General features: G+C 34.4%; 6 protein-coding genes across 7 annotated transcripts; 4 read left to right on the forward strand and 2 right to left on the reverse strand.

The window, feature by feature from the left end:
• The first annotated feature begins 3,084 nt into the window (after positions 1 to 3,084).
• LOC146896774 (GPI transamidase component PIG-T homolog) lies at positions 3,085 to 5,922 on the forward strand. The gene is made up of 4 exons (XM_085738417.1): positions 3,085 to 4,330; positions 4,418 to 4,564; positions 4,653 to 4,833; positions 5,514 to 5,922. The coding sequence occupies exons 1-4, from the start codon at positions 4,025 to 4,027 to the stop codon at positions 5,702 to 5,704; spliced, it is 825 nt and encodes a 274-aa protein (XP_085594543.1). The 5' UTR covers positions 3,085 to 4,024; the 3' UTR covers positions 5,705 to 5,922.
• LOC146896775 (uncharacterized) lies at positions 3,109 to 3,943 on the forward strand. Its single transcript, XM_085736345.1, has 2 exons — positions 3,109 to 3,810; positions 3,854 to 3,943. Exons 1-2 carry the CDS (start codon positions 3,109 to 3,111, stop codon positions 3,941 to 3,943), a joined length of 792 nt encoding a protein of 263 aa, XP_085592471.1.
• Positions 5,923 to 6,783: 861 nt separating the features above from the next.
• LOC146896776 (uncharacterized) lies at positions 6,784 to 12,222 on the forward strand. 2 transcript variants are annotated; one of them, XM_085738419.1, is made up of 5 exons: positions 6,784 to 7,138; positions 8,218 to 9,479; positions 10,946 to 11,092; positions 11,179 to 11,359; positions 11,826 to 12,222. In XM_085738419.1, the coding sequence occupies exons 2-5, from the start codon at positions 8,256 to 8,258 to the stop codon at positions 12,002 to 12,004; spliced, it is 1,731 nt and encodes a 576-aa protein (XP_085594545.1). In that variant the 5' UTR covers positions 6,784 to 7,138; positions 8,218 to 8,255; the 3' UTR covers positions 12,005 to 12,222. The 2 variants fall into 2 exon arrangements, with proteins under 2 accessions (XP_085594545.1, XP_085594544.1); XM_085738418.1 differs by having other exon boundaries at positions 8,232 to 9,479.
• Positions 12,180 to 14,977, reverse strand: LOC146896777 (amino acid-ligase). The gene is made up of 4 exons (XM_085738421.1): positions 13,752 to 14,977; positions 13,123 to 13,257; positions 12,791 to 12,883; positions 12,180 to 12,672 (listed from the first exon to the last, which is right to left on the reverse strand). Exons 1-4 carry the CDS (start codon positions 14,062 to 14,064, stop codon positions 12,536 to 12,538), a joined length of 678 nt encoding a protein of 225 aa, XP_085594547.1. The 5' UTR covers positions 14,065 to 14,977; the 3' UTR covers positions 12,180 to 12,535.
• An 11-nt stretch (positions 14,978 to 14,988) lies between these two features.
• Positions 14,989 to 19,182, forward strand: LOC146896778 (uncharacterized). The gene is made up of 11 exons (XM_085738420.1): positions 14,989 to 15,321; positions 15,486 to 15,581; positions 15,814 to 15,890; positions 16,012 to 16,091; positions 16,442 to 16,496; positions 17,213 to 17,280; positions 17,377 to 17,458; positions 17,808 to 17,891; positions 18,011 to 18,088; positions 18,552 to 18,671; positions 18,876 to 19,182. The coding sequence occupies exons 2-11, from the start codon at positions 15,488 to 15,490 to the stop codon at positions 19,053 to 19,055; spliced, it is 918 nt and encodes a 305-aa protein (XP_085594546.1). The 5' UTR covers positions 14,989 to 15,321; positions 15,486 to 15,487; the 3' UTR covers positions 19,056 to 19,182.
• Positions 19,183 to 19,630: 448 nt separating this feature from the next.
• LOC146896779 (Sterile alpha motif (SAM) domain-containing protein) lies at positions 19,631 to 25,583 on the reverse strand. Its single transcript, XM_085738422.1, has 6 exons — positions 25,124 to 25,583; positions 21,881 to 21,954; positions 21,519 to 21,775; positions 20,820 to 20,894; positions 20,590 to 20,652; positions 19,631 to 19,974 (listed from the first exon to the last, which is right to left on the reverse strand). Exons 1-6 carry the CDS (start codon positions 25,228 to 25,230, stop codon positions 19,930 to 19,932), a joined length of 621 nt encoding a protein of 206 aa, XP_085594548.1. The 5' UTR covers positions 25,231 to 25,583; the 3' UTR covers positions 19,631 to 19,929.
• Positions 25,584 to 26,070: the final 487 nt, after the last annotated feature.

Below are 26,070 nucleotides of genomic sequence, written 5' to 3' on the forward strand. Positions count from 1 at the left end.
GGGTGGTCACAGGTCCAAGAAATTGGATTTGGTCAATCTCTCTTATGTTTTTCTTCTTCTTTCACACTTTTCATTTCCTCTATCTCCTCTCTTTAAATGTGATGAAGTGTCATTATTGGTTGGTTGTGACCATGTGGTCATGTGACCAACTAAGAATTACTCGGAAAAATAGTTAATTGTTTAATGGGTTGAGGGTCTATACGCGGGTCTCTCACCTCTTTAATATTAAAAAATAAAATGTAATGATATAAAATTATTGATAAATGATTAATGCATCCTGCTATTGATAGATCAATAATGGTGTGGTCCAGGATTTGGACCCCTTAAACATGTGGTTAGAGATTCGATTTTTGACTCATATGCGTATGGAAAAATCTAAGTTGGAAGGAGAGAACCCACCTTATGTGCCCCATAAATTCTCCAATGAAGATTAATCACGCGATTGAAAATTGATATCAATATCATGGTATTAAAAAAAAGGAAATGATAATTAGTGCCCTACGGAACTAGTTAAGAAAATCAATATAGAAACTCTCCTTTAGAAAGTGTAAAAAATTTGTACATTCAACTTTTTTAAAGTAAAAAGTTTGATGATTTTTACTTTTAACATTCTTAACTAGTATATCGGTGGCTCTAGTTAACATAACCCTATAGAAATAAGGTCAACAATCCTTTAATGCGTGCAAGAATTTAATCATTCGCTTCAAATTCAAATATAAGAAATATATCATTAGGAAAATATTAATCAATTTGTCGCCGTGAGTATAACTCGGTTGGTAGGGATAATATATTGTAATATGTAAGGGGTGAAGATCAAACCTCGGACATCCCACTCATTCATTCACTTTAAAGGTGGATTCTAACCAATAAACTACTTGATTAAAAATTATCAATCAATTTTATTGGTTTTTAAGTGTAAGTTGTTAAACTTGTTAGAAAAAAAATAAGTTGTTAAATCTCATATCGCTTATAAATAAACAAAATATTAGATATAAATAGAGATGATCCATATACCTAATGACTTAAGATTTTGGAAGAAGATTTTTGTTTTTTGAAGGAGGATTTTTTTTTGGTGAATTTTTGAAGGAGGATTTTGGACGAAAATGTAACATATCTTTTATATTTCAAGAAAATTGGTTTGAAGTTGCTTTTGACACTCACCCAAACTCGTATTTATTTATTTATTTATTTTTGTCAAACACCCTTGTTAGAAACTCAATCTTAACAGAGAGAATCAAATTTGAAACCATATTATAAGTTCTCATGTTAACACCACTGAACCAATCTTTTTTTTTTTTTTTTTGAAGAAGCACCACTGAACCAATCTTAATGGGTTGGAAAAAGTAAAATTTTATTTTCTAATAGCCCTGTTTGGATTAGCTTATCTTAGAGCTTATGCAAAACAACATATGCAAATAAATATGTCTTTATGTATTATTTATAGGTTTGTTAATGTAGTTTATGAAAAAATAGTTTATGAAGGTACAATTTTTGTTAGCAAGAACTTATAAATTAAGATAAAAACTTATTTAATTGCATAAGCTCTTTTTTATAAACTCAATCCAAACGGGGTCTCTCTTATTTTCTCTTTTTTATAAACTCAATCCAAACGGGGTCTCTCTTATTTTAGACGCATATCTTTTATTTCTTTAAAACAAATTTCTTTGAACTACAAATTCAATATATATAAAGCCCAAAATAGTCAAACCCCACAGACAAACTTGAAGCACGCTCGTTTATGGCGGAACTACACTGTAGTATAGTAGTAGTTTGAACACATCAATACTCACACAGCAGAGTTCCAAAGTTAGTAAGCAACGATGCCTCTTGCTCCAACAAGGATTCTCTCTCTTATTCTCTTTCTTCTGATCATTATTTCATCGTCTTCGGCAAAAGTAGTAAAAGAAGAATTTTCTGAGGAGTTGCTACTTAAACCCTTACCCGATCGTAAGGTTCTCGCACATTTTCACTTTCAAACCAAAGCTCCTATTCATGAACATTCCTTCGCACGTTACCACCACCTCTTCCCTAAATCCATTGCTCAACTGGTGTGTCTGCACTTTTCTCTTTTATAGTTAATTTTATTGTAGGGTTAACTATGTTATTAGTATCGTTGTGTAGCAAGTGTGACTTATAAGTCCTGCATCGTTAGAAAAATGGACGAGGTTGAATACTTTATAAGCGAAAGAACCAATAAACTCATTGTCTTTTAAAAGTGTGATGTCTTTCTCACGTGTATGATAATCTAAGTCCAATGTGGATGATTCCCATCGGGATCCAAAAGTTGGTAAAATTATCTTCAAGTTTGTTTTTGGTCTATATAGTCACTTTTTAGTTCTAAAAATTTCAAAACTGCATCCTCTTAGACTTAGTCCCTCCTTAGTCTTTACTTTAGGGACTAGTTTTGTAATTTGTAGGATTAACAAATAATTGGGGGAGAGAACTGTTGGAGAGTCCAAGGGAGTGCCGGGAGCTATGAATCTTAGACACTTGATATGATAAGGATACGGAGATACAAGGAAATTTTTAAAATGCAAGACACGATACGGCTAAGATAATTTAGTATAAAAAAATTGAAAATGAAATTATATGAAAGCATGTTAGATTTTTCTCTGATAGAAACTTTAAAAACATCAAATGAAATCTGCTAGGGTAACAAGTATGTCAGATTTTTCCTTTAAGCAATTGTATCGCTTTGATCATTATTTTACAATATAGCAAAGGGAATAAACATGAGAAAGCATGTTGTGACAAACAACATGTTTTTATACCATTTGCGTTTGACACTTTTGGCTTTCTAGCACGAGAGATCATTGACCTTCTACATAGAGTTCAAATGGTCTTGCATAGCAATTTAATGTCTCCTAGGTCCATGACTGTTGTGTTCACGATGATTGGTTTTGCCATCCAAAAAGCTTAGTGACGCAACTTGTTGTCCGCTTACATTCCATTCATGTGTAATTTTCATGTATATATATAAAAAATAATATGAAAAAAATTGTTTCATTTTGCTATATTCTGACTTCTCAAAAAAAAAAATCCTGAATGTACTAATTAACATGTGGATTGGTGTTGGATGACCAGGTTAAAAAATATCACATTAAAGAAATGGAGTTATCTTTCACGCAAGGTCGATGGAACTATGAAAGATGGGGCGGATTTGATCCAATATCAAGCCAAAATGCAAAGCCTCCTGGAGTTGAACTGTGGGCAGTCTTTGATGTCCCTCCACATCAGGTTGATGCTTCTTGGAAAAATTTAACCCATTCTCTGTCAGGTCTCTTCTGTGCTTCAATAAACTTGCTAGAGTCTTCTAGCTCTTATTCTGCTCCTAAATGGGCGTTTCAGTCAGCCTTAGGTAGTTTAAGATATGGCACATTGCCGCGTGAAGCTGTCTGTTCAGAGAATCTTACTCCATGGTTGAAACTCCTTCCTTGTCGAGACAAAGCTGGACTTTCAACCTTAATGGATAGACCATCTATATACGGAAGCTTTTATCATTCACAGCGATTGCACTTGACAACATCCAGAGCTCCTGCAGATGGGTTAAATTCTGGAGTTATTCTAGAACAAACACTTACAGTTGTACTTCAGCCTAATGTTCAGAGAGCTGGTATGAGTTATCACGATGAACTAAAGATCCAACCAAGCTGGTCTCTGAGCTCAATATTTGGACAAAAAATCAATGAAAGATGTGTTCTTGCTAAATCGAGTAATGTCTACCTACAAGTTGAGAGAGGTCTAGTCTCTCAACTTGAGAACCTCCAGAAGAATACTGTAGCATATGCTGCTAATTACACAGATACAGAAGTGTTGAGAAGGAATCTTGGCTTTGATTTATCTATTATGCCAGATAAGATTCATAGAGAACTGGGAAAGAGCTCCACAATTCTGTATGAATATTCGATCAAAGGGTACAATGACACCGAACAATTTGATTTAGGCCTAACATGGAAGTATCCAGTTGTTTGGTCCTCCTCGCATGCACCTTTCTATGCCAGTAGATTTTTAATGGGAAGTGGAAATGAAGGGTTCGATTGCAATATCCTTGAAGTCTACAGAATTGACCAAGAGCTTCATTGCAGCCAATAATGTTGAAGAGAAGTGTAAGCTACAAGTTAATGTTCTACAAATTGTGCCTTGGTATATTAAGGTATACTATCATACCTTACAATTATTAGTAGATGGAAAGCCTCAAGTAGTCACAGATTTTATTGACAAAATGAGTGTTTCACCTTCTGAAGACAAAGTATCATCAGGAGTGATGGAGCTTATCCTCAGATTTCCTTGTGAGATCAAATCGGCTGTATTAAATATAGAGTTTGATAAGGTGTGTTTACATTCTTATTTTCATTTGTATTTCTTTTTCTTTTGGATATTTACCTCACTTTTGACATTCTTTTGTTGGTCTGCATAGGGCTTCTTGCACATTGATGAATACCCTCCAGATGCTAATCAAGGACTTGATATCCCATCAGCAATAATAAGCTTTCCTGACTTCCACGCTGGTTTGCAATTTTCTGATGACTCTATAAGCAAGTCGCCAATTCTGTCTAAATTACAGGTTATTTGAATCTCTGTTCTTGTTTTGCTCATAACCCCAGTAAATGTAAGATTACCGTCATACTTATCAGTCTGGATCTTTAATGTAGGAAAAGAGCCCTGTTCTCTCATACACAGAAGTTTTGCTCGTACCCGTGGCAACTCCCGATTTCAGTATGCCTAACATGGTCATTACAATTACTTGCATAGTTTTTGTATTGTATTTTGTATTTTTGCTAAAGGTACTTCAAGGACGGGTTGGAGATGAGGAAAGACTTTTGAAAAACAAAGGTAACTCTCGACTCTTGTAGTCCCAATATCTTGGGTTACAAGTAATTATATTGTGTATACCAATAAGCGACCCTATGAACCCTATGATGGTGTTTGATAGACAAGCTAGAACAGGACAAAACATGAGTTCTATTTTATACTGAGGCATATTGAAAGTATAACAGAACTATACCTAGTGTTACCATATATTTTGTTTCAGCTAAAAATGTGGAAAAAGCTGAACATAATCCCAATATGTCTTGAGTGCCAAAAGCATCCTCCCCTTGATAACCGCATCCGACCGCCCACCCTCCCTCCCCCCACCCACACACACACAAAAAGCATCCTCACCTCTTATGATTCACTTTATTCTCACTGTGTTAGTTTTCCAGATTGTTGCCTTATACATCGAATGATATATATATACTATAATCTGTGGGAGTTTTTTTCGTAATGTTGATCCATGAATATGAATATCCTTGTAATTCTGAAGTTTAAATAAAATATATTTTGGTTTGGAATCCAAACTTTGATTGCTACATGTATTTCTGCTCCTGCCCTTGGTCTCCTTCCTTTTATTTTAGTATTCTTTCTCATGTTTATAGTATTAAAAAAAATGCATGGTATGAGCCGTATAGCTTTAGTTTCCATGTCTTTTATTCGTACTCAGCTTCTGATAAATTGCATTTTTCTGCTTGTAGTTGCAAAAAAAGTTGCGTTCCTTTGTCGAGCACTAAATAAATTGTCTGTGAGGCTAAGGAGGAGATCATCAGAGTCCACGCAACCACAACGATCATCCTCATCCTCGTCATTCTGTATTACTCCAAAATTGATTCTTAAATTACAATTGGTTGCAGGAATTGCTGTTGTATGGCAATATTTCTTGAAATGATACCATCCAATTTGGTAGTGTTAGGTGTATTATATTCCTCGACCCAATTTTCTTTGGCTTCATCGAGCCTTCCCTTGAGACTCCAAAGGATTACCCTATTGTTTGCCTCTGTCTAACCATTTTTCCATGTGTTCTACTATTTATAAATGATGACATCTGTATATTCTTATTAATTATTTTGGTTTTGATAAATAAATTATAACCATTTCATTAAAATTGAATACATTTATCATTAATAACCACAAGAAACACATTCATCAATTTAGTCCCTCTATTTGAGCATTAGTCTCAATTTAATTCCAATCATAGAAGGATGCAGAAGAAGATTGGACAAGAATGATAAAGAAGAAGCAAAGGAAGGGCAAGTTATTTTCAAAGTTTATCAAAATGTCTAAGGCCAAAAATCAATTTGGACAAGTTGGAAATGATGTTTTGTAGAAATACTACTACTGAAAGCAAGGATAATTTTACTGAGTGGGTGGATGCTTATCAAAATAACTACCAACTTCTTTTAAATACCTTGTGCTCTCGCCCTACTTACATACTTAGAATCAAATTTTCAATTTTATCACCGATAGAGTTTGGAACAAGTTAAGAGATTTAAGGGAAAAAGTATCTCTTTTGCTAGTAGAAATACTCTTATTAAGGCTCTTGGTCAAGTTACTACGAAGCACGGATATGGACACGAACACCGGACATGACAGAGACGCTAACATGTGACCGACACCGAAACACATTTAATTCGAGGAGTGTCTGTGTTTCATAGTCAAGCTATGTCAACTATGTAATGAGCTGCTTCTTAGTTTTTTTTTTTTTTTTTGAAGAAGCAAAAAAGATGCTTCTTACTTAGCTAATCGAGAAGTTACTCTTAACAAAACAACTTTTCATTTGAGGCCGTAACAAATAAAAAATATCTCAAACCCAAGAGCTATGATTAAATAAGAAAATAGTTTTATCATATCATTCAAGTGTTGTTTGGGATCTCATTTTCTCGATATTCATCGATAAAGAAAAAAAAACAATAAAAAAAGGCTAGGGCCCAAATTATATATGTTGGCCAACATAAAGCCCAAAAATTCAACACGAGAAAGTAACTCCGAAGCTCGCTCGCACAGTGACGTTCGTTCATGGCGGAACTTCTGTAGCTTTGGTACTCTGTACACATCTCTCACAGCAATAAGTTCCAAAGTTAGCAAGCAAGCAACGATGGCTGTTGCTTCAACAACGATTCTCTCTTTTCTTCTCTTTCTTCCAATGATTCTATCATCGTCTTCGGCAAAAGTAGTAGATGAAGAATTTTCAGAGGAATTGCTACTTAAACCCTTACCCGATCGCAAAGTTCTCGCGCATTTTCATTTCCAAACCGAAGCTCCTATTGCTGATCATTCCTTCGCTCGTCATCACCATCTCTTCCCCAAATCCATTTCTCAGCTGGTGTGTCTTCTGCACTTTCCTCTTTCTCATTTTAGGGTTAGGTTAATTATTGTTTTCAATATCAAGATTGTAAACCTTATTCGTTGCTTTCTGTATAAATTGTTAATTTGGTAAGTTTTTGAATTCTAAATTCCTCAAATTGAATACAAGATCTGATATGATATGAGAATCAAGATACCAAGATATGATCGTTAAACCCTTCAGTTATACCTTAAACTCTTCTATGAGTCGAGTCTGTGTAGGCTACACGAGATTACCTAGACTCTCGGGTTCGACACCCTTGTGCCGAGCAGAAGCACTAGCTTCTCTGTTTGAATATCTAATAAATATGTCAACTATCAACAAATCTAGAAATCTATAATCACTGACAGTTAATGTTACTGACTGACTCAAATTCTACTATGGTATCTAACACATGACACATCTATATGAATGACCATTTGACGAAGAGAGTTGAATGTCTAGCACCATTGAGTTGAAGTTGTCTCGCCTTTTCTGTGATCATCAGTCTGCTTGTTAGATCATATATGTACAATCTACTTTTAAGATGACGTAATAAACTGCATAAAGCATGGGGGTCATTGTAAGCTGAATTGACCGTCTAAGTATTGTACTTTAAGTTCAGATACAAATATAGTTTAACCCTTCAATAGTTGGTTTGTTTCAGTAACTTTGCACATTCACATTATGAAGGGATGTGTATCTATGCTAATTTGTGTAGATTTAACACATGTACAGAATGCAGTAGTAATACATTAGTTCGTATCGATTCATTTTAAGTTTTGTTTCTACGTTTTTTTCTCATCCATTTTGTCCTATGCTACTATGTAAAAGAATGTTGATAAGGAACTATTTTGTGCCTCTAAATTCTTGCATTATTCACACAAAAGCAAAATCCTTTACTTGGCACCGGATGCTAATGTAATAGGACTTCTGGGTTTTATCAATTGATATTCTAGTTTTGATTTTCTTTGCTTATGTTTTAGTATTTAGTATATGTTATGCTTGTGTTTTTCCTGCAAATTATAGAAGCATTATAATTTATTTTTCCTGAATATACTAATTAACATGTTGATTAGTGCTGGATGGACAGGTTAAGAAATTTCACGTTAAAGCAATGGAATTATCTTTCACACAAGGTCGATGGAACTATGAAAGATGGGGTGGATTTGATCCAATATCAAGCCAAAATGCAAAGCCTCCTGGAGTTGAACTGTGGGCAGTCTTTGATGTCCCTCCACATCAGGTTGATGCTTCTTGGAAAAATTTAACCCATTCTCTATCAGGTCTCTTCTGTGCTTCAATAAACTTCCTAGAGTCCTCTAGCTCTTATTCTGCTCCTAAATGGGCATCTCAGTCAGCCTTAGGTAGTTTAAGATATGGCTCACTGCCGCGTGAAGCTGTCTGCACAGAAAATCTTACTCCATGGTTGAAACTCCTTCCTTGTCGAGATAAAGCTGGACTTTCAGCCTTAATGGATAGACCATCTATTTACAGGAGTTTTTATCATTCACAACGATTGCACCTGACAGCATCCAGAGTTCCTGCAGATGGGTTAGATTCAGGAATTATTCTAGAACAAACACTTACAGTTGTACTTCAGCCTGATTTTCAGAAAGCTGGTATGAGCTCTTCCGATGAAATAAAGATTCAACCAAGCTGGTCTTTGAGCTCAATATTTGGACGAAAAATCAATGGTAGGTGTGTTTTGGCTAAGTCGAGTAATGTCTACCTTCAAGTGGAGAGAGGTCTAGTCAATCAACTTGAGAATCTCCAAAAGAATACTGCTGCATATGCTGCTAATGACACAAGTATAGACGTTTTGAGAAGGAATCTTGTCTTTGAAGTATCTAATACGCCAGACAGGGTTCATAGAGAACTGGAAAAGAGCTCATCAATTATGTATGAATATTCAATCAAAGAATACAATGACACTGAACAATTTGATTTAAGCTTAACATGGAAGTATCCAGTTGTTTGGTCCTCCTCACATGCACCTTTCTATGCCAGTAGATTTTTAATGGGCAGTGGAAACGAAAGGGGTTCGATTGCAATATCCTTGAAATCTACAGAATTGACCAAGGACTTCATAGCAGCCAATAATGTTGAAGAGAAGTGTAAGTTACAAGTTAATGTGCTGCAAATTGTGCCTTGGTATATTAAGGTATATTATCATACCTTACAATTATTAGTTGATGAAAAGCCTCAAGCTGTCACAGACTTTGTTGAGAAAATGAGTGTTTCGCCTTCTGAAGACAAAGTATCACCAGGAGTGATGGAGCTGGTCCTCAGATTTCCTTGTGAGATTAAATCTGCTGTTCTAAATATAGAGTTTGATAAGGTGTGCTCAAATTCTTCTGGATGTTTCTTTTATATTTCTTTTTCTTTTGGATATTTACCTCACTCTTGGTTTGATTAACCAACTCCGGAAGTTAATGTTATTAAACAAACTTAGAAATCTTAAGAAGATCATATGTACTAAATAAATTAGACTGTTAATGATATTATAGGAAAGTAGGAGAAGAACTCGCGAAATATTATATTTCGCATACATATATGACCTTCTGAACTATTCAAAGTTTGGTTGAACGTGAGTCAAGCTAAGCCTGACTTATCTTAGGCTCACCTTGGCCAGAAGAAGCCCATCTCAAACTTGGCTTTTTAAAAAAGTAAGCCCTTAAACCCATTTGGATTGGCCTGGTGGTGTTGGCTTGGGTCCTTGAAGTGTGCTCCTCTCAAGGTCTCAGTGTTCAATTCTCCCCGGTGCCAATTTCGGTGGGTTTGTTTGGCATCTTCAAAATAAATAAAAATACAAGTAAGCCCTTTTTTTTTAAGTGTAAGCCCATTTTCTGGTTCATACTTCACTCATTATGAGTTACTTGAGATGGATGAGTCATGAGTTAGGCTTGAATCCTATGATTTACATTTTTTTATATAATTTAATTGAAAAAGTGTTTCATTTTATGAATGTGAGTGAAATTGAATAAAGTATTTATTCGTCTAATCACATCAAAATTTAAGATGTCACGCACACATCAAGCTGACTCACAAACTAATTATCTTCAAGCCCATTTCGTTAAATTGGGAGCCTAGATTATTAAATTCTTGATTGACGTTTGTCATCAAAATTCAAAACTGACAATGTTGTAACTGGATATTTTCTCACACTAGAAGATAGCTCCATAGAAGCTCAAGCCAAGACATTCTAACAAAGTTTGAATTTGAGTTATCATAAAGGGTAGGTTCTCTTAGCATACTACCTTTAAACCAGCCCGGCAGAGTGGACTATTGAAGATAGAGACTTGTAAATCAATTTATTTTTTTTATATTTCTGCCACAGGTTTCTTTCCATGAAGTGCTTTGTGCCTTTCCCTAGTTACTCTTTTGATTGAGTTTGTGTGAGCCTGACTTGGTTTAGATGTTTAGTGCCATGTGCCGACACGATTGTGTCGGTGCTGGTAAAATATCTGCCTATTTAAGCATTTATCTTCTTTTATCACACATCTTGATCAATGAGTTGAAGAAACTGGGTTTTATTGTGCTGGCTACCTGTTAATTGGCCCTAATTAAACATGAATGTAGGTATATACCATTGCAGCATGGATGTGATGATCGTTTTGCTTTTCCATCAATGTGCCAAGAACTTATTTGTAGATATGTATGTGATATGTTCATTAGACCATTTTAGGATGGATGGAAAAATGATTTATGATAGAATATAATGACGTTTGATCTATGTAGCCGATCCCTCTTAGTGACATAAGTTGTGGTTGTTGTTCTAACATATTTTTGTTGGTTTGCACATAGGGCTTCTTACACATTGATGAATACCCACCAGATGCTAATCAGGGATTTGACATCCCATCAGCAATAATAAGCTTTCCTGACTTTCATGCTGGTTTGCAATTTTCTGATGAGTCTATAAGCAAGTCGCCAATGTTGTCTAGATTACAGGTTATTGGAGTTTCCCTCTTTTTTGGTCATAACTCCAGTAAATATAAGATTGTTTTCATACCTAACAGTCTGGATCTTTAATGCAGGAAAAGAGCCCTGTTCTCTCTTACACAGAAGTTTTGCTTGTACCCTTGACAACTCCTGATTTCAGTATGCCTTACAACGTCATCACAATTACTTGCACAGTTTTTGCTTTGTATTTTGGATCCTTGCTAAATGTACTCCGAAGACGAGTTGGAGAGGAGGAAAGACTTTTGAAAAACAAAGGTAACTCTCGACTCTTGTAGTCTCAGTATCTTGTGACACAAGTAATTCTATTGTGTGTAACATCTGATAGTGTTTGGTAGACATGTTAGAACAGGACAAAATACGAATTCTATTTTATGCCTGAAGCATAAAATAGAACACAAAGTATATCCGCAACTTCCCCTCACCCACCCACAAAAACATCCTCACCTTCTACATGGTTTTTTTTTTTTTTTTTTTTTTTTTGTAATGGTGATCCATGACTAATTTTTTTTGCAATGCTGAAGTGTGTGCGTGTAATATTTTGGCTTGGAAAATTCAATCCAGTTTTCGATTACTACATGTATTTCTGCTCTGTCTCCTTTCTTTTGTTTTACTATTCTTGCTATGTTATCTAATATCTAGTGCATGGCATGAGCCATGAGCTATATAGCCATATCTTTCACTCATGCTGAGTTTCTTATATCCGACATTTTTCTGTTTTTAGATGCAAACAAAGTTGTGTTCCTTCGTCGAATACTGAATAAACTCAGGAGAAGATCATCAGAATCCACTCAACCACAAGAACCACAGTCGTCGTCATCATCCTTCATTAGTCCAAAATTGATTTTTAAAGTGCTATTGGTGGCCGGAATTGCTGTTGTGTGGCAATACTACTTGAAATGATACCATCCAACTTTGTAGTGTTAGTTGTATTATATTCTGATCGAGTACAATGTATGTACAATATAGCTTTACTTCCACTGCCCATTGTACTTGCATTAATTTCTGTTTTTCAATTGATCAAATTCACACATGACCACATTTAACACGTGTAACCAACAAATGGGTTCTAAACAAGTTTTGGTACATCTGATTCAATTATTATTATTTGAAATTACCAATTTTGACTTAATTTCTCATATACCACACATGCCACTGTTCAAACAACCTAATATTTGACTGCTGTCATTGTAAATACAACTGGTTTGATTGTACATCATCCAGAGGTACCTCAAAATATATGATTTCTTTGGTATTTCAAAAGCACATCATACAGACTGATGAATTTACAGCAATTACATGGCAAAAATGAAAAAGCTAAAAGCTAAAGGTTTAAGTTTAAGAGTGTACAACGGATATGTAAAAAAACGCTATACTTCAATTTTTTTCTACACTAAGGATATGTAACTAAAGACAACTTTTTTTCCTGAGATTTTATCTAATCCTTTTGTAATTAGCTGCGACAATTGCCTCGTCTTCTCTTATCCGCTTCACATTATTACTCGTATAACTGCATGTAAACTGGCTGCGAGAAATGGTTCCGGAGAGCTCATCGACTTTATCTCGAAGATCTGTCCAGAGTCCATCGAAGTTGTTAATGTTGAAAACAAACCAAATGTATAGAAGGGTAAAACTAAGAAATAGGAGTGCAGGATATAGAAAAATAGAGGGATCAGAACAAGAGCATGCCTGACTTGTCCTCGTTTATTTTTAACTTCTTGAATTGATTGACATTTTCAAATAATTGCTTTCTCTTGCAGTTTAGACCATTCAAGATCTCACCTTTTAATAAGAACAAAGAACAATGTTAGCTAAAAAGAAATATAAATACACCTAGAAGCGTACCGAAATACTGACTGAAAATCGCAAAATGATACATAGCAGACAATCATATAACTTTGTTACTTGTAATCATCTGTTGGAATTCGGTATGCTTATATCATACGTTGCCACTATTCTAAAAGGGGACATTAATTCAAATACCAGTTATATATTCCTGAAAAATAACTGAAGACATATACCTGATTTGCTCTCTCTCAACTTTTTATTCTTGTGCAAGTGCAAATCTTCATGTTGATTCTCTCTATTGCTACCAGAATGCTCACCTTCTACCACTTTGCCAATCCCATTTTGAAAATGTTGTGAATCATGTCCTCCTGCATAAGTACAACTCAATCTAGGTAAGGAAGTTCTATCACCTTGGTGGTGATCGTGAATTATCCGTTCCACGTCAGCATCCAATGTGAGACTCTAAGCACACTAAAATTGAATATATAAAGTGTGAATTATGCAGAACTAGACATCTAGAAATGACCAAAGGAAGCTAACCGTGTGTTTGGTTTTGCGGTGACAAAATTGATTTTAAACTAATCCATTCTGTAAAATTGATTTTTTTACTAAAAGTGAACTGAACAAAATATTCAAGACTAAAAATCAATTCTAGAGAAAAGAAAAAAACTTCAAATTCTAGCTTCAAGTTAGAATCACTTCTGAAAGTAAAATCAATTCTACTCATAACATTAGGCACCCTACCCTCTATACACAAACACACACCTTCAACATTTTCAATAAGTAACATCATTCACCAGCTGCTACAAAATTTTCAACAAAAACAAAAACCAACAAAAAATATAAAACTTGACAAACATACCCTTGTAGACAACTTTGCCAGTAACAACAATAGCATCATGGTTACTTTTCCCAGTAGACAAACTTCTAGAAGAGAAGAAAGAAAGAAGAGAGTTCCAAGTAACAGAAGAAGAAATAAGATCAACCCCTCTACTTATAAAGTAACCATTCAACCTCAACGTTGATGGGTCTAACCCAAAAGCTTTAGCTATGGAACCAAGATCAACTTTTTCATCATCACAAGTAACAAGTTCAACACTTTTTGAATTTGAGAGTGAAGGGCATAACAGTAATATCTTTGTCTCTCTGTTTCTCTTCCCTAACAACATTGACATGTCTTTCTAAACACCAACGTTAAACAAAACAAAATTTGTTTCAGAAGACACTCTTTGCTTCGGAGTTTCACTGTGTTTATGTTTTTTCTCGAAGTGTCTACACAAAGTAAGATCCGAATTGCTTGATTGGGTCGGGTCATTGTTTTATCGAAGTGTCATTATTTGACTTTAGGTTTTACTATTATCGGCTAAATCAATACTATTACTATACTATTTAAAATTTGAGGGTGTATGATAAGTCTTATGATAAGTTTAGTTTTTAAAATTTGTAAAATATAAAAAAATTCTCTTCAATTAAAAAATATCAGTTAATTGTTTTTTTGTTACAGGGCCAAGAAAAAAAAACACAAAGAAAATTACGGTCTACGAAACCAAGTTACCGCAGAGTTTCTTTGCTTAGAGGACCGATAAGATTGGTGGAGGAGAGGTGTAAATCATGATATTTGACGAGGAATCAGCTCCAAACTTTGCTAAGAACTCTGCACAACTATTACCTTTCGAGAGGATGTGAGCAATTGATGTGGTCCAGTTAAAGTTAGAAGATCTTTGAGTCTTGAATCAAAGTAGCATATTTGTGGTATCGAGGAACTGGCTACATGAATATAATAACACAATGGAGAGAATTCAAAAAGCAAATAACATATCGAAAATTCATCTCTCTAGCCAACCAAAGTTAATTGTCTCTTCACACATATATCTTTTTTAAAAATATATGTATTAAAATTATGAAAATCTCACCTATCTTCTTGAATAATGTCAAAATACACATTCACTATTCAATAACATGTTTATAAATTCTTTCAAAAAATAAATAACATGTTTATAAATGTTACGGCAATTGAATGCAAAAAAGAGGTGATAAATAAATAATAAAATCTAGTATATCCAAATGAATTGTACAAAACCAACACATGTTGGCACAAGTGGTGCTTCAATAAAATGTATAGCAAGAAGTAGTTCTTTTCTTGGCAAGCAAGCAAACCAAAATGAAAAGAATCAGAATGAGAATGTTGAAGGCAAAAGAAACAAATAAAAGGAAAAGTAAGAAAAATCCAGAATTTTGTGGTATGTTTTCTCACATTTTCTTGTAATGGACAGACTAGAAGAATCATCTTCCATAGCATTTCATTCTTCTATTTGCTTGCATGATTGGTTTTCCTTCAACTCACTAGAAGAGTTGTAAGAAGATTTATACTCAAAATCTCATAGGCCATAGCTTCCTTAGCTACCTTCTATTTTCTTTGGCACTTGTAAAAGGTATTTCTATTATAAAATTTTCATGCAACCCTTTATTTTTATTTTTGTTTTACTCCATATTTTTGAAAATCCTTCATCTTTCATGTAACATGTAATACTAATAATTTTGATTTCATATGATTTGTGTTATGTATTTGATACAGTCTATCATTTTATTTTTGTAGAAATGGCTTTTCCAAAAGTGAATGAAAAGTTGCTTGAAGACCTTGAAGAAATGGCATTTCCACATGCAAGGGCAACAAGAGCACTGTACTATTCTGGTTAGTTGATTCATTACATGAATTAACATTCATAGACATGAAATTAAAATGCACTAATGCTTTGATTAAAGATGAGACAAAATTAGAAGCTTCTATTAACAATGTGTTTCCTCATTAGATACCTAAGAATTGTGCTTCTTGTGCATTATATGTTTCTTCTATGTTCTTTGGATTGTGTTCTTTTGATGCTCTTGTACGTACAACCTTAAACACAAATGTTTTGATTTAATAGGCAATAACAGCTTAGAGGATGCTATAACTTGGATGGTTGATCATGAGAATGACAAAGATATTGATGAGATTCCGTTGGTACTTTCACACCCTCATTTTTTCTTCTTTTTATATTTCTTTAAGTAGTTGCAAAAAAAAAAAAATCATTTTAATTTAAAACTTTGATTTGCATTGGTCTAATTTGTTAAAATCTTAACAGGTAGATGTAGACATTGATATTGATACCTCTCCATCATTCCCTATCACAGAAGAAATGAGAATGAAAGCACAGTATTTAAGGTTTTGTGATCCTTCTCTCAACTATCATAGAGATTGTTATATATTTTTTTCTTTTGGTTGTCTATGCAGCACCGACACTACACTAGCACTTGTTAATTACATATAATCACTTCTATTTTTTCAAGCTATTATCGGTGTTTACATGTCCGTGTTTATGTCGTGTCCGGTTCTTAGAATTGGGCATTGGCCTAACTCAACCCCTATAAAACTGGCTTGTAAAGTGACAATTGCCTCCACTCATAAAATTATATTCAGACATTAACTCATTCATTCTGGGATTCTTAACGGTCTGTGTCTATATTGGTGTTTCACACTTTCCTGTGTTTCGCTATAATATTTAAGTGTTGCAGGGAACAAGTGCGAGAGAGGAAAAAGAACGAAGAAAAAATAATGGAAAGAGAAAAGGTACCTTAATTTTATTAACTTCTTCACACATAATTAATAACTACATATCTCTTATTGTTTCTCTCTCCTCCTTATATTTGCTTCATCACATTATACTGTGATTGTGTTAGAAAGAAATTACAAATATATGATAAACAAATGCAAATGAAATGGAAGAATTTACCAAAGTCTCAGGTATTCAGCATAGGTATATGGTAGGAACTGATTTTTACTAATAAAACAATGAAGATCACTAACTTCAATAGCATTTTGTTTGTTCCATCATCTTCTAATATTTCTTTTTCAATAGCTGCATTTCAAATTTCTAGAGTGTGATCGATCAGTGTTGTTAACTACGGATTGCCGAAAATAATGGTTTGTTCAAATTCTGTTACGCATCAGTGATATAGCGCCTTATACCTGCTATTTTACAATATTTTGGACTAAATAGCACATGATGGAACAATAACGATTTTTTTTCAAATTCCACTACGCTATAGTCTATAGTGCTATGGCGCTGCTATATATGGCCGCCACTATTTAATAACATTGTGATGCATATTTCAGAGAGACATATTTTCTTAGCTCCAAAAATCTATAAGTTGCGCTATTTTCATAGTATAGCTAATAAACATGCAGTTACTATGATTTTCACTAATTCTGGTTTCATCTCTAACAGTTATCTTGTAAACATTCCAACATAGATTTTCATTATCTTTTCAATGGTATGATTTTAGGAGAGGATTCAATCAGGTAAGAAACTTCTTGAGGCAAAGCGGATTGCGGAAGAAAATGAAAGAAAACGGTATCTTGATGATTACTATTTACTAGGCGCTTCTTTTCTGTTTTTTTTTTTTTTTTTTTTTTGTAAGGAAATTACTCATGATTGCCCTATTGTCAGGAATTTAGCCTTGAGAAAAGCAGAAAAAGAAGAAGAACAAAGAGCTAGGAGTAACATCCTCAAGAAACTAGAGCAGGATAAGGTATAGAACTGATTTTCCAAATATTTTCTTGAAGAGTTTGAATCACTATTTTTGATCTAGTATAATGTTTAACAAATTTCATTAAAATCATTATAAGTTTGCACCAGTTCTTTGATTGGCTTATACGAGCTTATCTACTATCGTGAGCACTTGTGAGACTACTTGAGAGAGCTTATGGAAACAGATATACATGTCCATAAGTTGTTGAGTTTATTTTCATAAGCTCCTCACCTCAGAATAGCTTGTTTTCATAAACTCTACATAATAGCTTCTTCTAACTATATCAATCTCTTGGTAGTTCTAAAGGGTTTAAATGGTTCCTTTTTTTTGTATACCTTTTCCTTTACAGTTAAATAGAAGGTCTGTACTTGGATTACCTTTAGAAAGCCAAGCAAATGTGAGATCACCAGCCATTGTGATAAAGCAAGAAAAGGTATAATCAACATCTATGTTCATTTTATATTGGATTCTCATTCTGATATTCAATCTTGTTTTCAGTTTCCTTTTGAGATTGTGTTATCTAAATCTTATACATTTCAATGGAACTTGCAGACTTCAAAGCCTGTTTATACAACCACAAAAGTTGAGCACTTGAGAGAATGTTTGAGGTCTCTCAAGCGTGAACACAAGGTGAAACACTATCATCTAGACACTGAAAAACTCATGTGTATCAATCTATACAAATTTATAACAATGAAAGACTATACTTAAACATAACTCTTGGCATGGTAGATTTTGTATGAGTTTTACGATATATGATAATTGATCTACGAAGCACCAAAACCGTCATGAACATAAACATTGGACACGACACAACATTATAACGACACGTCGACACCGTGTTGGTGCTTCATAGGAACCGATGAGTAGTCAACACATCCTGAAAATTTCTCCACATAACATAGTAGTAATAGGATGCATGCCTTTCCGTAGGTTTCTGATAGACATGTTAGTTGTTATTATCGGTACGGACTATTTATTTAATATTAACTTAACAACTAATATACTAATATTTGTCTATTAAAAAAAACAGTACTATCCATACATTTGTTTTTTCAAATGATTAATTTATCAATATTCAAATTCTCTATAGGGTGAAAATGCAAGAATCAGAAGGGCCTTTGAAACACTTCTAGTGTATGTTGGAAATGTTGTCAAGAATCCTAAGGAAGAAAAATACAGGAAGATTAGACTGAGCAATCCATTATTCCAAGTAAGACATTTTCCAAAACAAAACATATTGGATGTGGAGTCGTAGGTTCATTGTGTTTGATCATGCATATAATGTACACATTTGTCTACAAAAAAACATCATATGCATTTGAAACAGTGTTTAACATTAGTATCAAGATTAAAAAAGTTTTGCATGTACCTAAAAAGATATTGGTTTTAAATTTCTTCCACATTTCTTTAACAGGATAGAGTTGGAAGTTTAGATGGAGGTGTAGAGTTTCTTGAGCTATGTGGTTTTGAGAGAAGTGGTGATTTCTTGTATCTTCCTAGTGAAAAGGTTGACATGGAACTACTAAGTTCAGCTGGTTTTGTCTTAAATTCTGCAATGACAAATCCTTACTTTGGACTTTTAAGTACTTGTTAACTCATTATTAATTTAGTTTGGAAAGTGGATTAATGCAAAGGCATGTATAATGTTAAATGGTTCTTTTGACTGAATACACTGTTAAATGTTGCAAAAGAGTGAATGCAACTTATTTTTTTATTTAAAATCACAATTATTTTTTAATGTTTTAGGTTTTAAATTGAACATGCCTCAAAAAAGTTTTAAACTGAAAAGTCTTTTCAATTTATAGATCATTCACGTTTATCATTAAGCACATTCGTAATAAACTACGAATTCGTAATAATGGTAGAATTTAGATTTGGCTTTGGTAAGGTTCTGGGTGACAACAGCAATGGTGAGTCCTCTGAAGTGACAATAGTATAATTTAGATTTGGCTTTGCAAACTTTATATTTGGCTTTGCAAACTTTATATTTAATATAAAATTGATAGTGACACTGGTTAAGCTTGTTGTGCCGCATTTTCCTGGTGATAGGGTTAACAACCAAAATCGAAAGTATGGATATTGAGGACTCCGGTAGAAGCTCTTAAAGTTACGGAAAATGAGGCATTATCCAGTAGTAGCTCTTGGTTATGCAAAAATAAAAGTGAGAAATTTCAGTTTAAACTCCAGTGTTAAATTAAAACCTCAGACAATGTCAAAAGGCGAACTCCTCTGAAATTCCATTAATTACCAAGTACAAATAAGAAATCTAGGAGATTGAAGGGTTTTGCCAAATAAACTACAAATCTAACCTGATTCATGTCTAAAAAAATAGGGGAAGTAAAACAAGAAATCTGAAAATAGTCAGAGACATGCTATTACACTTAGTTTTGAGATGTTAATCCATCTTCCCCCATTGTCTACAAGCAGCAGGATCATCCAGCTAACAACATCAACTCCAACATAAGTTGTCAGACTTTTGACTCCAATGCTAAAAGTATCTTCTTTCTTGGCCCCTAGAACCAATAATATATAATCACAATGTGTTTCTAACAAAATATAGAGTATTACCAAATCAAACACAGATCAAACCTAAGAGTATGCTTAGCTTATCTTAAAGCAAGGCAAAACACAGTTATGACATGAAGATATAAGTTAAATACTTAACATATACATACTAAAACGATGTCAGAAACTCCGGCCACGACAGGAACCCAAAGCTCGATACTACTTTAAAATAGAGTTTAATAATTGTACACCAATAATATAAATGTATAAAACACAACATTTAAACATGTTTCAACCATCTTTTCACATCATAATATTCCTTTATAAAACATGTTTGCAACACAACAGGATGGTGAAGAATGATTGAATATCTATGTAGAAGTTGTCTTCACGATCAATGTATAGTAAAACCATTTATGAAGTAAAAAAACTATTATATCTCATAATCACAACAAACAAACAAAAAAATGTTAAGAGCATGATACCATTGTCAAAAAGAAATAACATGATATTTACAGTCTAGCAAACAAAAAGTTACATTACCTGTAGAACTACAAAATATTACTGAATAAAACAGGAAAGAAAAAAAAAACACACAAGTTCAAGACTAGTTTGATGCATACCATTGGTATACCGATAACCTTGAGGTCCTCATCAGTCATATGTTTGAGAGCTGTCATATCAACCTGAAAAAGAAAAAAGAAAATCAGCTTTTACATAGAATATGAACTCTTGACAACCTAATTAAAACCCAGTTAAGATAATGAACTTTCTCCAACGGAGGAAAAAGAGAAGTAGGCTATTAGAAGGGAAAAAAAAAAAAAAAGGAGAGAGAAGTAAACGTATGACATACTTCTTCAGCCTGAAAAGTTATGAGATACTTTTCAAGACCCAAGGTCAGCAAAAATTCATCCACTGTAGTACCAGCCTGTAAAAGAAGAAAAGAAAAAATTTATATCCTTTTAATTTACTTTTATTTAGTAAAGAAACTGGTATATTAAATTGAACATAAAATGACAATCAACAAGCACACTAAAAGCCTAACACCTGAAACTACAATTATCATGAAGTTGATTCAAAGGGGTATTATTCATATCCACAAGTGAAGGTACAAACTTTTTGTTGTATACATGTGAACCGACTACAATTGATTACCTTTTTGTAGATACAATAAAAAGGTAAGACATTCATAGTACTATACTTGTGGTACCAACAGTTATCTAGTGGAAGAAGATGAAAAGGTAAGACATTTTTGCACTTCATTTACTCCATAGCCAAACACATTGCAATACAGTACTAGCCGACCATCAGTATACCCTCTATAAGCAAGCACTAAATGAGAAGAAATCTAAACAGATTCTTCATGTTGAGTTCTTCAATATAAAGATACATGCACATCTCAAAGGACATACCCCGTTTAACAGGAAAAGCAAGAGCACACAGACATGTCAAAGAAAAAGGGACAATGGAACATGTCGCGCACTAAGACTGACAACAAAGATGTCGATCAACAGGTTTAAGTGGACTATTGAAAAAGTTACAATAATATTACCTTCCGTGCCTTTTTGGGAGCTGGGTTAGCTGGTCTTTTGACTGCAGGAGCCTCAGCACCAACACTCTTACTGCTCGGTTTAGCAATCACTTTTGACTTCGGTGGGTCGGAGTTTTTAGGTTGTGTGTTCATTGTCCCTGATAGTCTTTCACGAAGATCCCGGGTGCTTGGAGTAGAACTCTTTCCACTTCGAGTTGCAGGTTGAAGACCTTTCTTTTGAAGCTTAAGACGGAGATCTTGACCAGTAACTTTGCGATCTTCACAAGCCATTAACAAACAGTCAAAACCCATAAAAAAAGAACTATTGGCATCCAACAGTGGTAACTTATACTTGAATATGAGAATAACAAATCAATCCATACTAGTGGTCCGGGGTTGTTCTTGTTCAACATCATCATCATAAAGATCGTGTTCCCACTTGTCGTCTTGCCTCGGCCTGCCAAAAAATAAAGCATATCATAATTTTTTATTTCAACACATAAGTAACTGATCAAGTAGAATATAAAATACTCTACTGAAAAGGCAGTAATTCAACATATGAATGAAGGAGACTTGGTTTCAACTTGTCATTTGTCAAAATTACAAATCGAAGACAATAAATGTATGGTCTGACTTCTGACTACATTTCTACCAATGGAAATGACCTGACAATATATGATGCTATAAAATATCTGTAGTATATATAACAGGAGATAATAACTGCATACCTGCACCCTCAATGCAGTGTAAAACTTGCGGAATAAACTAATTTATATAACTAATATCTACAAGATGGTCAATTAAACACCGGAATAATTTCTAAATTATGTGTATATATGCAAAAGAATGCAGTCTCCCAGAAAAACCCACCAATGATGTAAATTCTTCCCATGCCTGATTTTCTAAATATGTCTGTGAAAAACAAACTGAATAAAGGGAAAAATGTGTCACATGTATGAAATCTGACAATACTTGTAAAGAATGAACTAGTGCATGCAGTATTTGCAACCATGTCAGCTCGTCATTGCACAGCACCATCAATTAACTTTAGCTAATATTTTCAACAGAGATTGGTGATAGATACTGTCATGCGTATTAATAAAATACAGTGGAATCAATGGATTTATGGCTCACATGAGCAAGAGGGGTGAGGTTGAAGGGAAAATGAATGGTTAAAATGATTTTAGAAATAGGGGGTGACAAAAAGAGAAGGGAGGAAATAGCTAGAAAAGAGGTATTGGGTGGATTTGCCCTATCCAAGGCATATTGGGCAGTGCCATCTGTTCCTAAGACCAGTACACTCTGGGAGTCGTAACTCGTATGTAATTTGATTACCTTTGTGCTTGAGTCAGAAAGTGACAGGAATTAGAAGAAAAAGAATGATAATGAGAAAGACAGGGTGTTCTCTGTAAAATGTGTAATTGGTATTCGTCATATGAACAAAATGCAGAGTCTTCATCACTGGAAGATAGTTGGAATAAACTTTTCAATTAGCACTTATAACCAAAGAAAAATTGAAATGAACATAAAATCAGAGTCTTCTAGATAAAAAATTAATTCTGACATAATTTGAGTTCAGCTTCCGTAACTCGACTTTATCACAAGCTCTCTCATCTAGTTTCTCCAAAAACTTATAGGTCTAACTTGTAATCAAAAGCTCCCTCAGCTTCCTATTCTCCATTTTATAAGGTCTCTCAGACGCTCTGTCTAACTTCTCCCATACGCTAATTCAAACTAGGAGATTCACTCCTCAATCTGATTCTGGAGGGCATTAAGAAGAACAAACAAGGACTTAGAGGAGTGCTAAAAAAAATTACTCTCCAACACTCTTGATATAAATTCTGATGAAATTCACACGGGTCCCATTAGATCAGTGGGCCCTGTTACCGGTTTAAAGGGAGTCATATGAATTTCGCCCGACCATAGAGTGAGTGTTGGAAAGGGTGCCAAAGAGTGTGTTTCTAGCACTTCTCTTTAGACTTAAAGTGGTTGAATTTGCCCATACGAATAGCATCTGACAAAAGCAGTGTTTTCTGTTTATTTCAATAAGCTCTACAAAATATCTTATCAATAAGTACTTAAGTAAACTTCCTAGAATGACTTATTAAGAATAAATAGGCGCTTAATTAAGTTATTTACCCAAATGTGCCCCTAGTCCTTCTCTGTCATTACTTCTCTCTCATGTTCTTATTTTTGTCCCTCGTCGAGTTCCACTTCCACCCTCTATTTATCCAGGTCCTGCCTCTATATTTCACCCGAACCCATCTTCTTCCTCACCTACACACACTAGTACACTTTCTAGTTTCTTAAATTGATCTCCTATCCCTTCCCCATCAACAGTACAGCTAGCTAGCCAACCCATAACCCCAACATTATACCTCCCACCCCCAGGTCTAGCTAGCTATATTCATCCAAAGTGTAAACTCACTCCAAAGTCCAAATCTGACCCTGTTGTTAAGCGTTGGACTTTTGGCTACATCTTATTTTGTAGCTTACTGAAATGGAACTCACCAGTGTTAAACAGGCACTGTACCTCAGCGGACAGCGGCTAGGAAGTCATGTTTTCGATGCTTTTTTTGTTCAGTCAGAGTTGGTTTTTAGTCTCTCTAGTACATCTGACAGAACAGCACTACAATTGGGTAAACACATGCATTTCAGGCTAAGGAAAACCCAGACAATTCTATCAATACGTATAAAGCCCTTCTAGCAGCTAAAGGTTCCATCAACAGCCAAGATTTATTTACAGAGACATTCTCTTCAGCTGTAACAAACTTGTGACACTTGAGATGATTCTCACCTTGGCCCCTCACTAATGGTTAGTTTATTCATACCACTCCAACTTCTTTCTCCAATCATTTGAATTTGAAAAATATCTTGCCAAAAATATTACTCCAATGAAAATGTTTTTGTTAATACAGCAATGACAACGAGGTTTCGACCCAAAGACCTCACACAAATTACTCAAGTCCCTCATCCCTACCTCAATCGTAGCGGCTTAACCAACAAAAACAACAATTAAGCCTTATTCCACTAAGTGGGGTCGGCTACATCAGTCTTGTCCATGCTGGAGAGCCAAAATCCTTCCATACCGGCCGCCATATTGGATTATGGCAGAAAATCTAGCCATATCGGCCGAAATTGACAATGCTGGAGAGCCAAAAACTCACCACCGATATCCTCCATGACGCCAATATTTGACAACATTGGGCCACATGGATCAAACAATGCCATATTGTTCTATCATATGCCACATTTCTATCCAACTCATTAATCTTCAAATCTTTCTTAATAGTTTCTCTTATAGTTTTTATAGGTCTTCCTCTACCTCTAGCGATTTAACTACCCACCATCTAATAACAAAATTTCCAATATTTACCTAAAATTAACATCACTTTCTAGTCATTACATTTCTGAAAACATAATCATATACCTCGAAAACAAAGGCTTACAAAATGTTTCAATTAACATAATTTCTACACCCAAAATCACTAAAACACCACATAAAATTGAACATTACATTACATTAATCAACAACTAAACACACTATAACCACACCTAAATCATCAAAAACACAAAATAATCATTACAATGTAATTATGAATGAATAAGAACTGAAAATTGCAAACCTTTTGCCAGTAACTTGACGTTGATTCCGAGTAGACACACTGATGCTTCCATCCAGACGCTCTTTGACAGACCTCCTTGCTCCACTTTCCACCCGATCAGCATACATCTTCAACAATTTAGTTTATTTTTCAAATTAAGAAGAAAAAAGCTTAGCCCCAAATCTATGAACCCTAATTCGAATCAGAATTGATAAGAAATTCAAAGGGAAAGTGCACACGATAAGGGTCGAAGAAAATCAAAAACCCTAACAACCCCAATTTTCTGTGATTCTTCGAAAAAAGGAATTGTTGCGGAGAATAAATAGTAGCGGTTTTGAAAATTGGAGGTGCAAGGAAATGGAAAACGTATGAATCGAAAGTGTGGATTTTTTGGAGTGAGGTTTTGGTTGTGTAGAGAGAGAGAGAGAGAGAGAGAGAAGGGATGGAAGGTTAGGAAAGCCCGGATACGTAATACGAGTACGGTTCAAAATTGGGTACTCTTTCGTATGAAATTCGGAGTCGTAACCGTCGGACTCTTTGGTATGAGATTCAGAGTTAATTCGTTGTAATAGTCTTACTCTTTCCGTTAAATTTAACCTTAGTGGTCATTCAACTTTCGTATGAGATTAAGAGTTAGTTCGTTATAACCGTCTAACTCTTTCCGTTAAATTTAACCTTGGTTAATCGTTCAACTATTTAATTTAATCTTTAAATTATATGAAAATGTGTTAACTACTCGATTATTTGGACAAAAAGCATGTAATTAAGATTTTTTTTGTCAAGATGTAATTAAGAGTTTTGTTGGTATGCAAACGAATATGATCAAGAATGGTCTTAAACTATATGAAATCGATCAAACTCATCTTTAAAATGTCATGTTATTGAGTGTTCTAAGGACATTGTTTTAGAAATCTAAAAAAGCAAAAGTTTATCTGGGAAATATAGGTCGAATACTTATTAAGATGATA

This window comes from Medicago sativa, chromosome 8 (assembly GCF_051527215.1).
Source record: "Medicago sativa cultivar Bolivia chromosome 8, Bolivia_mono, whole genome shotgun sequence".
Classification (NCBI taxonomy): Eukaryota; Viridiplantae; Streptophyta; class Magnoliopsida; order Fabales; family Fabaceae; genus Medicago; species Medicago sativa.

Bases quoted from the DNA above. Each gene is read 5' to 3' on its own strand.
- LOC146896778 (XM_085738420.1), top strand. From the start codon at position 15,488: ATGGCTTTTCCAAAAGTGAATGAAAAGTTGCTTGAAGACCTTGAAGAA. The intron at 16,092-16,441 runs GTTTTGTGATCC...TAAGTGTTGCAG, and splicing joins ATGAAAGCACAGTATTTAAG to GGAACAAGTGCGAGAGAGGA. The intron at 17,459-17,807 runs GTATAGAACTGA...TTTCCTTTACAG, and splicing joins AGAAACTAGAGCAGGATAAG to TTAAATAGAAGGTCTGTACT.
- LOC146896777 (XM_085738421.1), bottom strand. From the start codon at position 14,064: ATGTCAATGTTGTTAGGGAAGAGAAACAGAGAGACAAAGATATTACTG. The intron at 13,258-13,751 runs GTATGTTTGTCA...GTACTTATGCAG, and splicing joins TGGCAAAGTTGTCTACAAGG to GAGGACATGATTCACAACAT. The intron at 12,673-12,790 runs GCATGCTCTTGT...GACTCTGGACAG, and splicing joins AATAAACGAGGACAAGTCAG to ATCTTCGAGATAAAGTCGAT.
- LOC146896776 (XM_085738418.1), top strand. From the start codon at position 6,911: ATGGCTGTTGCTTCAACAACGATTCTCTCTTTTCTTCTCTTTCTTCCA. The intron at 7,139-8,231 runs GTGTGTCTTCTG...CTGGATGGACAG, and splicing joins CCAAATCCATTTCTCAGCTG to GTTAAGAAATTTCACGTTAA. The intron at 11,360-11,825 runs GTAACTCTCGAC...TTCTGTTTTTAG, and splicing joins AAGACTTTTGAAAAACAAAG to ATGCAAACAAAGTTGTGTTC.
- LOC146896775 (XM_085736345.1), top strand. From the start codon at position 3,109: ATGGAGTTATCTTTCACGCAAGGTCGATGGAACTATGAAAGATGGGGC. The intron at 3,811-3,853 runs GTGTTGAGAAGG...CTATTATGCCAG, and splicing joins CTAATTACACAGATACAGAA to ATAAGATTCATAGAGAACTG.
- LOC146896779 (XM_085738422.1), bottom strand. From the start codon at position 25,230: ATGTATGCTGATCGGGTGGAAAGTGGAGCAAGGAGGTCTGTCAAAGAG. The intron at 20,895-21,518 runs GTAATATTATTG...CTTCTTTTACAG, and splicing joins CTCCCAAAAAGGCACGGAAG to GCTGGTACTACAGTGGATGA. The intron at 19,975-20,589 runs GTATGCATCAAA...TATTGGTTCTAG, and splicing joins AGGTTATCGGTATACCAATG to GGGCCAAGAAAGAAGATACT.
- LOC146896774 (XM_085738417.1), top strand. From the start codon at position 4,025: ATGAAGGGTTCGATTGCAATATCCTTGAAGTCTACAGAATTGACCAAG. The intron at 4,331-4,417 runs GTGTGTTTACAT...TGGTCTGCATAG, and splicing joins TAAATATAGAGTTTGATAAG to GGCTTCTTGCACATTGATGA. The intron at 4,834-5,513 runs GTAACTCTCGAC...TTCTGCTTGTAG, and splicing joins AAGACTTTTGAAAAACAAAG to TTGCAAAAAAAGTTGCGTTC.